Source organism: Camellia sinensis, chromosome 6 (assembly GCF_055761805.1).
Source record: "Camellia sinensis isolate YWXY chromosome 6, ASM5576180v1, whole genome shotgun sequence".
NCBI lineage: Eukaryota > Viridiplantae > Streptophyta > Magnoliopsida > Ericales > Theaceae > Camellia > Camellia sinensis.
Genome location: NC_138966.1, coordinates 21533322 through 21547945, shown reverse-complemented (window position 1 = coordinate 21547945; position 14624 = coordinate 21533322). Strand labels below are relative to the sequence as shown.

The window sequence follows — 14624 nt, the reverse complement described above, 5'->3', positions numbered from 1 at the left end:
AACGTATTTATCCCAAAAACTATTATATGAAAACTTGTTTCTCAACATTCTTTTCTTAATGCAAGTTTTCAAATCAACTTTCAAAGTTTAATGTAATCAAATGAATTGTTATGGCAATAACACAAGATGAATATAAATACTTTTATTCCAATTCATCATCCAAGGAATAACACAATTCTCTCTTCTCAAGTATCCTCAACAATTAGTCATTTCAAGGCTATTTCAACGTTTTGAACAATAATTTTCAAAATGAACAACAATTCTCGTATTCCCTAAAATTCATCATTTATATAAATATAAATAAGAAATTTTCCAAACATCCAATTATTTTGACACACAAAATAAATACAACAATATCATTCATGGATTTTTAGTCTCTTTAAAAAAAAAATCCCAAATTCTAAGTTTTCTTACCAAAACTATACAACTCAAATCATTCAAAAGAAAACTTTTCAAAATCATCTTTTCTTCAATCAACGAAGATCAAAACTCATAAGATCATTTTAAAAAAACAAGAGACAAATCCACTTTCAAAATCGCTCAACTTCTTGAATCAACAATCAATTTTCAAAGCTATCAAAAGATTATTTCAAAAATCATATAGATCTTGCAAAAATATATATATAACTCTAAGAAAATCCTAACCTCAAGTTTTAAAGAAGAAATGAGATGAAACCCCAAAAATCAATGGTGTCGAAACTCGATCTTCATCGCATACAACGAAGCCCTCGAGAAGTTAACCAAATTTGATGAAGAACTTATGGCAGAACTCTAATGGATCTTGAGAAATCAAGGTTTTGATCCAATTTGACATAGGGAAATGTAGAGAGAAGGGAGAGGACAGGGTTTTAGAGAGAGATATACAAAAGTGATCTGAAATATCAGATTCACGAACTGATATAACACAGTCCGCTCGAGCGTGGAAAGCCCCGCTCGAGCATCAAATACACTTTCCCAGTACTTTTGCAAGAAAGGTCAAACTTTTGAAACCAAACATTCTCTGCTCGAGCGCACAAACAGCCGCTCAAGCAGACAAGCAACTTCTAATGCATTATGCATTTTTGCTTCGGGGGAGCTACCCCTCGACCCCGCCAGAGTGCTGCCCTTGGACCCGCCAAGAGGCGCTGCCCTCTGGACCCCTGCGAGCTGACCGGGCAGCTCGATCCCCGCCATACTCAGCAAAGTGGCAAAACTGGGATCGCTACAGTAGAGATGGAAATCTTGTCTCTGGAGATGTTACATTTTATGGTGTGTTAACAGATATAATTGAGTTAGATTATTTGTTTGGGAAGAGGGTCGTGTTATTTAAAGGTGAATGGGTGTCACAATCTGGGAAAAGACAAGATAAAGATTGCATACTAGTCAATTTTGCACGATTAATGAAAGATGTTGAGCCTTTTGTGTTGGTTTCTCAAGCAGAACAGGTAATGTATGTAGAAGACCTCAAACACAAAGATTGGCAAGTTGCTATCAAGATAAATCCGAGAGATTTTTATGATATGAATGCGGGGTTTTCCATGGACAATGTAGCGGCATACTTGCAGAGTGTTGTATGCAATACACAAAGTGGTGATAGGGACAATAATTTTGATTTGGTTAGGACATACATGTCTGCTGCAATTGTAGATGCACCACTTTCTCAGCTGTTGAGAGACAACGATGTTCATGATGATGGAGATGATGATAGATGCATCACTTTCTCAGGTGTTGAGAGACAACGATGTTCATGATGATGGAAATGATGATAGAGATGAGGAAGAATTAGATCTTATGTGACTGTTAAACTTGTTAAACATTGCTAGTTATTTATATTTGAAAACAATTCTATAGTTTCATTTTGCTCTCTTTCTTTATCATTGTTTTTGTTAATTTAATTAATTGTTTGAAGAATGAATAATGCGTTTTTAATTTAACTATGTGATTTTCATATGTGGCTACAAATTATTTATTCACTATATGTTATATTTAGTCACTATCAAGATAACAACGCAATAAAGGTGAATACACAATTTTTTTTTTTTTTTTTAATTTTCTTCAAGTATTTTGTTCACTTGCAAATAATTTGTTTGGATCGTTCTAAGTTTACAATTTGGTTTGTCTATTTTGCTTGAATCATACTAGGATTCATCTATAAAGCAAAAAGCCTATGGACCCATATCTTTAGTTTCGCTCAGGCAATGTTGGTGAGTTTAGTGAGTCAACTCCATATGAGATTCAGCCAAACTATAGTCAGCCCAATGATAATGCAGGTATGAAAGTTCAAACCTTATAAAAATGTCATTATTTCTTTGTATATTTTATTATTAGCATTATTTATTTATTATAACTAGATGGTGCTAGTGGACAAAAGAAAACTAGAGGTCCCACTCAAATGCGTAATATTTGGGGTACTCGTGATGATGAGCGCCTAACAGTCAATTGGAACAAACTTGGCCAACCTGATGACAAATTGGCAACAAAGTTATCATCGTTCATTGGAACTATTGTGCGTGATGGGAAAAATGCACCACTCACTTAAAAGAATTGGCATAAAGTCCCAAAACATTACAAAGATCATATATGGGCACTTGTACAGGTAAATGACGCAACATTGTGCGAAGATCACATGTGAAAAATAGTAAACATGAGTAATATGATTAAAACAACACTCTTTATAATTTTTTTATTTTTAATTTTTTATGTGGAAAGATTAATTTTCTATTATTTTATTCTTCTCTCTCTCTGTCTCTCTCTCTCGCTCTTTTTCTCTCTTTTCAATCAAAGTTTGATCTTCCAAGTCATGTTAGGAATTGGGTTATGAAGTGTTCTGATAAGAAGTTAAAAGACTGGAAGGCAAACATAAAGAAAAATTATTATAAAAACCACTTGAGTTTTAACCAACAAAAGCATTATAAAGATAGTAAAGTATATGCTGATCAGTGGGAACACCTTATTAAGTATTGGGCCATCAAAGAAGTAAAGGTATACTTGATCTGATCATTATATGTTATTTTACTTGTTATAGTTTGGGCACCATTAATTTATGCATTTGTAATTTTAGGTACAAAGTGATAAAAACAAAGTAAGGCGTGCAGAGCGAAAGTATAATCATACAACTGGAACAAAAAGTTTTCCACGTGTTCGGAAGGAGCAGGTTAATTCATCTTTTCATGTTGTATATTTAATATGATAATGTAGGCATGATGTGACAGAATGATATAATTTATATTTTGGAATATTTTATTTTGTAGAAGAATAAGTTGGGGCACTCTCCAACACGTGCTCACATGTTTAAAGTATGTTATACATAGGAGACTGGAACCCTTGAGGCAACGAAAGCAATGATAGTATGTACCAAATAATTATATGTCCATTTGAACTTGTAGATTAGTTAAAATTCTCACATTATAGTGTTGAGTGATTGAAATGTTTATATTAAGTTATGTTTATTACAACCTTATAGGATGAAATGAATGAGAGGACAACCTTAAATGCAAATTTATCAAATGAGGGCCCAAATGATACATTTGGACAAGTGATGGGTAAAGAAAAACATAGACGAGTTCGCATGTGTGGATTAGGTGTCTCTCCATCTAATTTATGGAGAGATACATCTGGTCATAAAGTAAACCAAGACACAACAATGGATGCTATGGAAGCTAAAAATTCGGAGCTAAGGTCCAAAGTTTCCCATGTTCAACATGCTCCGAATAACTTGACAAACACATCTAATCAGGTCTTTTTTTAATAGAATTTGTAAGTTATTAATGTTTTCCTACACTTATATATACACACATATATCTATGTGTATGTGTTTGTAAAATTAATTAGTTCAAATTTGGTTAGGCCATAACCACTTCTAGTCCTCTTAACATGGAAGCTCGACATCAAGCATGATCTTTGTCATCGATACAAGATACCTCTCTTACTCAGGTACCCACTAAGAGCTAATCCTATATATCACATTACTTCCAGCTTTATTTTAGAATAGCATGCAACACTTATCTTACAATTAACCAAGGAATGAATATTGCGGACATAAATTCCATTGTTTAAATTTAGACAAAATGTACTACATAGTCAAAATCATGACATGACGAAGTTTGTGTTTTTTTTAAAATTTTTTAATTTTATTTTCTTCTGAAGCTTTAACAAAACATCTCTCCATCATTTATTACCGCATGGGCTCTTTCTGATTCTCTCAGAATATTGCTTGAAAGTAATTAGCTGATTGTTATTTTTCACAATTACATTTGATTTACATCATTGAAGTTAGGGGATCCTGATATTAATAATGGGCATGGTTTTGATTGTTGTTGATTGGTGCTTTTGGTTGTTATTGATTTTTTAAGCTATTGTTTGATATGGTCTAAAGACTTACGATTGTTACTTTTATATTGTTACTAGAGAAATGCATTTGTTGTAGTGTAGTGAACCAATTAAGTGATTAAAGCATTTGGCTTGCTTATCTACTAGAGAAATGCATATCACTTTCAGTTGTTATTATCTTCACTCTAGCACTTTGTACTAGTTTTTTTTAACTATTATTTATTAATTTTAAATAAACAATTACTTAAGTAGTTAAATCTTGATTTACAGGTGGGAGATGTAGTTGTTCTAAATAGTATCATTAGGCCAATAGAAACAGTTGCAATCGGAGTACTTAAAAGCACAGATGCATCTACAGAAGTAGAAGGCAAAGAATTGGGACCTGACTATTATGAGGTACATGTTCAAGTGCCAGTCAAACCTAATGAGAGTTTGATCCGATCATATGGACTTGTCAAAACAATTAGGCAAGCTATTGGAGCTCATGTTGCTTGGCCTGCTCCATATGTGATAAATTTCTTTCGTAAATACTAATTTCATTAACAAATTTACATTAACTTAATATAGTTTCAATAACTTTTATATGTTTATCTTTTGGATGTAGATTTCGCAAGTTATGGATGCTAGCCGAGAATATTTATACAAGTGAGGTTGAGAATTTGGGAATTGATTTATTTTTGATAATTTTTCTCTTCGGAATATGGATATCATCATGGCTTTTTAGAACTTATGGTTGGAATAATTTTCTTTTAAATTGTTTTTTCTTTAACTTTGTTAGTGTGGTAGAATATTTTATAATTTTGACAAGGGATTTTTATTGCAACATAAATAAATTTATATTTCAAAAATAAATAGTTGATTGTGGTTTGATTTTTTTTTTTCCTGATGTGATGATCTTATGGTGGTAATATTTGTTTATTATTATGAAAATATTACACGATGAATGGATGTCAAATTAATATATGATGTAACAATTAATATTCAATTGTTTATAAAATCGATTCAATTTTTATAGGCATTTACGCATGCATAATTGTAGCTTTTAAAAGTGTCAATGAAAAGAACATATAAGTGGCATTTTGTAGTAGTGATAGTAGCTTTGCAAAGTGTCACTAAATAAGTTCCAATGGCACTTATATTGATTTAATGGCACAAATGAATTGGATTTAGTGACATTCATGAAGGTGTTATAAATATCAATTGTGGCATAATAAGCGTTATTAAAAATATATATCGTTGCATTTTTTAGATTGCAAGTCTTCTTTAATGGCACTTGATAGCGTCACGAATAGTGTCTACCATGACATTAAAGTGTCATTGAAAGTTTTTAGCCTTGGTGCTGTAATGGCACTTATAAGTGTCACTAACTCTTTTTTTAATAGTGCTTAATAGTGTCACAAATAATATCTAGCATGACATCAACATGTCATTGAAAGTTTTTAGCCATGATGGTGTAGTGGCACTTGCAAGTATCTACCGTGGCACTAGTATCTACCGTGACAAGGGTATAAATAGCACCTGTTCAAAATGCCACAACACTAAAAATGTCATTAAACCAATAGTTTTGTGGCACTTTCAAATGTCACTAAACTAAGAAAATGTTGTAGTGACATATATATAACTACTAGTTGGCTAGCTCTTTGACCACAAAATCTCTTCCAAGGGGGATGGTCTTGGGTTCCATTCTTATGAGTGGAATGAGAGGGTAAGATTTTCTTGCAAAGTGTATGGGTGTGAGTTTCAACTCCCCCAAGATGCTAATCTAACAATTAACCACTGACTTTTGTCGATTAAAAAACAAATTGCATAAGATTTTTCATCTATATAATACAAATTAATTTTACATAATATTTATATATATAACTATTAATTTGCAACAAATTTTACATATTAAATCTTTTTCACACTCATTTTTACTTTGATATTTCATTAGAAGTTAAAAAAAATATATGTATTAACTATAGCAGAGCAGAAACGATTTCGAAGGCGAATTATAAATTTCAAAGCTTAATCTGCAGTTAGTGGATGGAATCGACGGGGATTAGTGTGGAGTGGGCGGTTTTAACGAATTGAGCGATATTTTACACAATTCTACCCATAATCACCAACCATCTGGCAAACAATCATTGTTACTCTTTCTCCTCTTTCTTCCTCACGCAACCACCAAAAATCCCCAACCATGCGTAGCACAACAAATACTCTCTAGCTTAACCCTCCTCTTGCCCTAAACTACTACCACCACCACCATCACCATTTAACCATCCCTTCACCTCCACCACTTTTCAAGCTCACTCTTTCTTCACTCTATAACCACCATCCAAACCATTACCAAAACCTACTTCATCTGCCACCTCCACTTCTACCATCGAAACTTACTTCTTTTGCTAAACCAACTACCACTATATGCCTTGCCACCGAAAACCACCCCGTTTGCCACTCACACCATTGAAATCGATCACTTCCACCTTCCCTATTATTGCCATCCAAAAACCACCACTAAAACTCATCCATTCTATCATTGAAATCCATCCATATTACCACAATCCAAACCTAACTTCTACACCACTACAAAACTAAATATATCAATTCAAAACAAATAATGAATCAAAACCCTAAAATTAAAAGTCTATATATATACAGAAAATAATATACAAATTCACTTTTTAGATTCACTTTGTAGACCTAATGATGTGTAATTAAAATAATTGGTTGACGAGTAAAGAATAAGTGTGTGTGTGTGTGTGTGTGTGTGTGAGAGAGAGAGAGAGAGAGAGAGAGAGAGAGAGAGAGTTAAGTTAGATATTTTAATAGAGTGTCACATTATTGGGTCTAGAAAGAGGATCCAATGTTTAGCTATAAATACTACTCTTAGAAAGGTCAAAGCAAAATTATATAAAATTTTAATTTTAAATATATACTCCCCATCCTATTTTGATAGTCATTTTTGAAAATTTTAACTTTGTTAGGGGACATATAATTATTACATTTGAATTCAAATTTTAGAGTGTTTATTCCAATAATGGCCTTCTCTTTTTTATTTTTTTTATTTTTAACATACTTCTAGCCATTTAGTGTTTGTTTGTCAATTACACATTTTAGCCAAAAAATCACTATAAGTTGTCATATCATTCTCTCTACTTTTCTGCACATTTTTTTCCATAAAAAGTCAAAAAAATTATTAAAATAGTATATTCCCAAACGAGGCCTTAAAAAGGGTAATTTTGAAAAACTGGGTGTGTTTGGTAACATTTACGTTTTCAGTTTATATTTACAAAAAATTTATAAACTGATTTTTGTTTATTTTTAGAAAAACATAAACTACAAATGCGTTTGGTAATTGACAAAATGTTTAAAAAAATTTAAAAATATAAAAAAGAGTGAGAAATGGCAAGTGGTGGCGGAAGACGATGGTGGAAAGTGGTGACAATGGGTGGTGGTGGGGGGTGGGTGTGTGACGGTGGCGGGTGGTGGGTGGTAGCGAGTGGGTAGTGGTGGTGGCGGGTGGGTGGCGGGTGGTGGGTGGGTGGATGGGTGGGTAGGTGACGATGGCGGGTGGTGGGTGGTAGCGAGTGGGTGGTAGTGGCGGGTGGTGGTGGTGGTGGGTGGGTGGGTGACAGTGGCGGGTGGTAGGTGGTAGCGAGTAGATTGTGGTGGTGATGGTGGTGGGTGGTGGGTGGTGGTGGTAGGTAGGTGGCGGGTAGGTGGTGGGTAATGGTGATGGTGATGGTGGTAGTGGGCGGTGGTGGCGGGTGGGTGGTGGTGGTGGTGGTGGGTGGCTGGTGGTGGCAGGTGGGTGGTGAGTGGTTGTGGCAAGTAGGTGGCGAGTGGTGGTGGCGGCGGTGGATGGTAGTGACGGGTAGTGGGTGGTGACGGGTGGATGGTAGGTAGGTAGCAGGTGGTGGTGGTGGTGGTGGTGGCGTCGAGTGGGTGACAGGTGGGTGGTGGGTGGTGGTGGCAGGTGGGTGGTGAGTAGTGATAACAGGTGGTGGTGGCAGGTGGGTGGTGAGTAGTGATAACAGGTGGTGGTGGCAGGTGGGTGGTGAGTAGTGGTAACAGGTGGTGGTGGGTGGTGGTAACAGAAGACGGTGGTGGAAAATGGTGGCGGGTGGTGGGTGGTAAAAAAAAAAAACTCAAAACTCAAAACGGAAACACATTTTTTGTGTTTTCATTTTTTGGCCAAAATTATAAACTGAAACCACTGATTTGTAAATCAAAAATTTTACCAAACAAGTTTTTATTTGAGTTTTTAAAATTTTTGTAAATGTAAACAAAAAACTAAAAACGTAAATGTTACCAAACGGATGTTTTTTACTTTGACTTTTCAAACAGGACTAACATTTTGAGACATTCTAAAATGGGAAAAAAGAACTAACAAAATGGGATAGTGAGACTACACTTTTAAGGGTTTAACTTCTTTCAAGTTTGTCATCTCAACTTAAGAGAGCGTTTTGACTTGGTAACTCATTTTGTGATCGATTTCAGTTATTCGAAAAATTTATTTTTTAAAACTTGTTGAGTAAAATATCCATGCAAAATAAATATAATTCAAACATATTTATTTCAAAAAATAGATGGTTATTCTTAAAATTATATTTGTCATTCATTTTTTAAAAAAATAAATATGATTCAAATATATAGTTATCAATATATAATTATCTTAATTTTTTTATACAAATATCTTATTCAATAAATTCAAAAACGTAAACAATTTGGAATATCAAAATTGACTCCAAAGTGAGTCTACCAAACTCAAAAAATTGCTCAAGTTAGCATAAGACCAGGTTTTGTGAAGTTGAGGGGCATGGTCTCTGCCCATGTGTCTGCCACTGTCCCTGAGGCATGTCAGGTCCGTGGGACACGTGCCTCCTCAATTTTTCAAAAATTAAGCCTTTGTCTCTTATAAAAAAATTATTTTAACTTCAATCTTTTAAGTAATGTTGTAAAATTTGTATATCACTATTTTTTTCCTTTTTTAAATATACATATATATTTAGTTTATCACTCTAAATATTTAATTATGTTAAAAATTTTTGATGAATTTTATATTAAAGAAATATTATATATCACAGATTTTCTATTACCTAATACTTATAATTAGGTCATTTGTTTATAAATAATTATTACATAATTAATAACATATTATCATGTGATTCAGTGATTCAAAGCGGTGAAAAAAACAAATGATATATAACAACCCCTATATATTATTTATTCATCATTTCTTTTATTTCTTCCTCTATCCCTCTCTAAATCTCTTTTCTGTGTGCATCTTTATATAATTTAATTGCTTAACTTGAGTTTATATTTAAATATAATTTTCGCATCACACTAATTTTTAATTTTGCCATCAAATAAAAATTAAGTTAAATTAGATTATGAATTTTGTTAAGATTTTAATTCAGTGGCGCCCTTCTGAGTTAAAATCTTGATTCCGCCACCAGCCATTGTTTGTGTATGATTGTAGGTATGGTTTTGGACAATGAATAAAGATGCTAACAAGGGAAATGTCTCGGTGGATAATGCACATCATACGTAATCCTAACATAAAATTGCATAAATTTTTAGGAATTTATATATATAATCTCACAAAAATGTATAAATTAAACACAAATTCATTTAAATTTGTAAAAATTTACGTAATTTTATTTTATAATTACATGCGATGTGCATTGCATACCGAAAATTTTTCCTATTAACACATTCATTTTTCACTCGAAGATATACCTGTAGTGACAGGTAAAACTACGTGTGATTGTAGCATTGTTGATTGCATGAAGTTGGGTAACATTTTTCCTTACTAATTTGGATTGAAAGTTGTTTTAAAGAAAGAAACAGGGGGTGTAATGTCTAAAACGCCTCTATGTAGTGGCCACGTGGTTATTTCATCGTCAAATCCGTAACCATTGTCATCTATTGGATTAAAAAAGCACAAACTGTAAAATTAAAATACAAATATGTCACAATTAAAATTATATGAATTAAATTGACATAAATAAATTATTTTTAAATAGTTACTGTAATTTACCCAAAGGAAAAACTAAGGGTAAGCAATCGTTATCTGTAAGTAGTGATATAAAAAGAAAAAAAATTAACAAAATATCACATTCGAATCATCTCATTTCTGTATTCATTTTCTCGCCTATATACACAAATGAGAATTAATGAAGAATCCATTGCCGTATGTCTAAAAAATGAAAAAAAATAATAATAAAATAGAGTAAGAAATAGCATTACTCCAAGATATATTATACACTGAGAAAATGGCAACAAGATAGAATTAATAAGTATAGTTTGTGTACATATGGAAAATAATGGTACCCTCATGAGCCCTATACATAACATAGTAAAATTAAACTCTAACTATTTAATTTTCCTAAAATTTTAAGGTTGTAAAAACAATTAGAGTTCATAGCACAATGAGTTTTTAGTTTTAGATTTTTTTTTTTTTTTAAAAATCATTTTTAGGTGACACGAACTCCTTGGTATCTAAGAATTTCACCAATAAGTTCACCTTTACCAGAACCAACATACCTTCCACAAATCTCACCCTCTTTTATGAACAAGAAAGTTGGAACCTCAATCACCTCCATGTCCTTCACGAATGCCATGCAACTCTCATTCTCATCGCCGTTCATCCGAGCGAAAACCACCGTGTCGGTCATTTGCTTTGACAGCTTCACCACCGTCGGATACACCTTCACGCACGGCCCACAATGCTTCAGACCCACGTCAAGAACTACCAACTTGTCGTCACTCTTGTGATCTGCAATCAACTTCTCCACATCCTCCCTGCAATTAGGGGTACATGTAGTGATAAAAAACAGGGTAAATTATAGGTAGTGGCTTCGCTCAAGTGCAAAATCGGACTCAATATTGCTACTCCCTCCGTCCCAAAATATTAGTCCCTTATTCCATTTTTCATTGTCCCAAAATATTAGTCCCTCTTTATAAATCAAGTACAAAAATAATGTAAATTTCCTATTTTGCCCTTCTTTTAAATTAATAAGCAATTTAAAAAGTACAATTATGACATTGATATTCTCAAAAAATGTACTATCAAAAGGGTAATTTTGGAAAACTAACTTTTTTCAAATGCAATAAGTGTACTACCAAAAAAAGTTGGATTCTCCAAAAGGGACCAATATTTTGGGACGGAGGGAGTATTGAGCTTTTGTGGACCCATAACAGAACTTACATCGATAATTCAAATTATTTAATATGTAATGTTTATTGAGTACTTTATTCTCGTAAAAAATCATGTTGATCATATATCATAACCACTTAATTAGATCTCATTTATGTTAAACATTTATGTCATAACCATAAATTTGATCTGATCATGTGATATCGATATCCGATCAACATAATTTGTTACAGGAATGAAGTACTTAATGAATCCTATATATTGAATGATTTGAATTATCAACAAGAACCCAAAATGAGTCCCAAATGGGCCGAATTGGACTGTCTAATTAGAATACCCAACTGGAAACGGCCTATGTCCTAAACTATACTCGTGGCTCTTTGTAATTTAATTTTTGTGTTAATTTGGTGGTTATATTTCTAATTGTATCAATTTTACTTATTAATGTTTTACATTAGGTCAATTGAGCATAATTGATAAGAAATTTATTAGATATCAAAAGCAAAATATTCTATTCAAAAGGGAATGAGTCATCTTGGATTGGATCTCAACTTCTCAACCACTTAAAAAGAGAGTAAACGGCTTATTTTGTCTCTCAAATTACGCTTTGAAAATTCAACAGTAAAATTCATTCAATTATAACTTTAAGGACCAAATTTTTACAATAGGTAAATTATAAGAATTATGAGTGTAATTTGTTTTAAAAAATTTTAAATAAGGATTTTTTTTTTATATATATTTTAAAATTCACATTTAGTTATAATATATAACAACTATAAGACAATCTATTAGTTAAAATGACATATATTAGAGGTGTTCAATACTCTTTTATGTTATTAAAGCAGTAAGGATCATCTGTTCTCAAATAACCTTATACTCTGTTCCAAATCACTCACAACCATTGGATTTCAAGATGTGAGAATGCCAAGAAATATTCAATGATTGTAAGTGATTTAGGACAGAGGGATAAAATTATTTAGGAATAGAGGATCCTTGGGCTTATTAAAGGCATATAAGATAGAATAAGTATCAAATTCATAGACAATATCTTTTTGCAATAAATATTACGAACTAATTTGTTAACTTCTTTAGTTGTTGTTTTTTTTTTTTTTTTTTTTGTGAAATTTTCCCGTCCTCCGAGAGTGTCTGCTCAAATTGTAAGGAACTAAATACTTTCATGATTCAAAAAAGAAGAAACATGATAGAGAAATCACAAAACACCCATAAACAAGCACACAACACAACCATGTGATATTCTAAACCCATCTGACAATTTCTAATAAATTAGGATTGTAGTCGAAACTATCGTATGAGAAACCAACATCTTGTTCAATTTTTTATTTTCTATTTTGAACTTTATGCTTTATAGATATAGATGCTTGACCATTTAATTTTTATTTTTTATTTTTTTTAATCTTAAGGGATGGCACTTCAATTTTCTTTTACAAAACTTAAATAAATTTTTTTTTAGGCATTTTATCGAAACCTTTTGAGTTTATATTTTGACCCTTGCCACTTCAATTTTTTTAAAAAAAATCTATAAAAATAGTTAATAGCTAATAAGAAATTTATTGAAATAGAAGGGCCACTTGCCCTCTCGGTGAATCCTTGCCTGCAATGCAGCTGCACCACAGCAGAATGGTTATCCCCATAGTACAACACATCTCCAACAAGCTGATCAGGTCCAATCCCTTCCTCTTCATGAATCTTCTCCATGCTCTTGTAAAAGCTGAAATGTGGAACTTTATCAATCTTCTCTCTCTTGCAAAGCTCTCTAGTCTCTTCAGACTCATCACCCATCACCAGCAAGAACTCCACATCACTGCAAGTCCTACTCAAGTCCACCATGAAAGGGTATATCTTGCTGCTCTGCTTGCTGTGACTAGCTGCGTACTCCACAACAACCAGCTTGTTTTTCGCCATTCGAAGCGCTTCATCGAACTGGCCTATGCTGTGGACTTGCTGTACTCTTTCGTCGCTGGTGGGTTTGTTTTTCTTTTCTGTTTTGGAGGCTGCTGTGGCCTTTGTGATGAAGAGGGTAGGGATTTTTTGGAGCTTTGTTGAAGGGTGTTTTGGTTTTGGGAAGAAAGAGAGATGGTAAGAAGATGAATGAGGATTGAAAGGGTTGGCTTTGGTGAGGGAGGCTAGGTTTGGAGGTGGTTTGGATAGGAAGTTTGTGATGGTAGCCATGGGAGAGAGAGAGAGAGAGAGAGAGAGAGAGGTGAAGATGGAGGGTTGGTTTGGAGATGAAAATAATTCAGAGATGATAAGAGTGGAAAGAATTTTGGAGAGATCTGAAAGATGAGAGATGATATCCACTCATTAGATATGTGGCCTATATTATCCCCATATAGGGCTATTTTATGTTGATTTTTTTATAATATTCATTTTCATTTCATTATCATTAAAATTAAAATATGAGTAATTTAATTCTATCTACCTGCCCACCACAAATATATATATATATATATATATATTAATATATATTTGTGTCTAAAGGCACGATATAAATAATATTGATCAATTTTTTTGACTCACTTTCTCTTTTTAATTAGAGACGTGTCTTTAATATAAATAAAAAAATATATTGAAAAAAAAAAACTCTTTAATTATTTATTTAGATTAAAAAAACACTTTTTTTATTTAGATTAAACATAAGGGATTTTTTTTTAAGGTTCCTGTTATTAAGATTTTATAACGTAAAGGACACTAAATATTTTCATAATGTCTAAGGTCCCTCAATTTGATCCAGAGAAATTTCATCCAGAGAATTTCTCTCCAAAATTTCTCTGGACCTCTGAAAAAATTTCTCTCCAGAGAACTAGAATATCTCTGGGAGGTTTCTCTATTTCTCTGGACCTCATAGAGAATTTTTCAGAGAAAATTCACATAGAAAATGCCAAATTTCTCTGGACAACAATGAGGACTAGTGCTTTGCTTCAGAGAAAATTGTGTAAAAACAACTACACCTCGATATGCACATGTGAACAATTATAAACCTTTAAATTTAAATTTAGGTATAAAAATGCACTGTGCTTTACATAGTATGCATGATTCCTTCATTTCAATATAGTTAATCCATAGCAAATGAACATAGTAATGATCAATCAGAGATACTCGCTGGACAATAGCTCTTCTTGCTTTCCAGAATTATTTCTGACCTATGACTCCT

At 32.8% G+C, this 14624-nt stretch overlaps 2 protein-coding genes across 2 annotated transcripts; one reads left to right on the top strand and one right to left on the bottom strand.

Moving 5' to 3' along the window:
* Positions 1–2796: 2796 nt before the first annotated feature.
* On the top strand, positions 2797–4957 carry LOC145793209 (uncharacterized). Its single transcript, XM_082875967.1, has 5 exons — positions 2797–2961; positions 3041–3133; positions 3443–3715; positions 4579–4815; positions 4913–4957. Exons 1-5 carry the CDS (start codon positions 2797–2799, stop codon positions 4955–4957), a joined length of 813 nt encoding a protein of 270 aa, XP_082732093.1.
* Positions 4958–10569: 5612 nt separating this feature from the next.
* On the bottom strand, positions 10570–13757 carry CDSP32 (chloroplastic drought-induced stress protein of 32 kD). The gene is made up of 2 exons (XM_028200648.2): positions 13065–13757; positions 10570–11097 (listed from the first exon to the last, which is right to left on the bottom strand). Exons 1-2 carry the CDS (start codon positions 13640–13642, stop codon positions 10770–10772), a joined length of 906 nt encoding a protein of 301 aa, XP_028056449.2. The 5' UTR covers positions 13643–13757; the 3' UTR covers positions 10570–10769.
* Between the last annotated feature and the right edge of the window lie 867 nt (positions 13758–14624).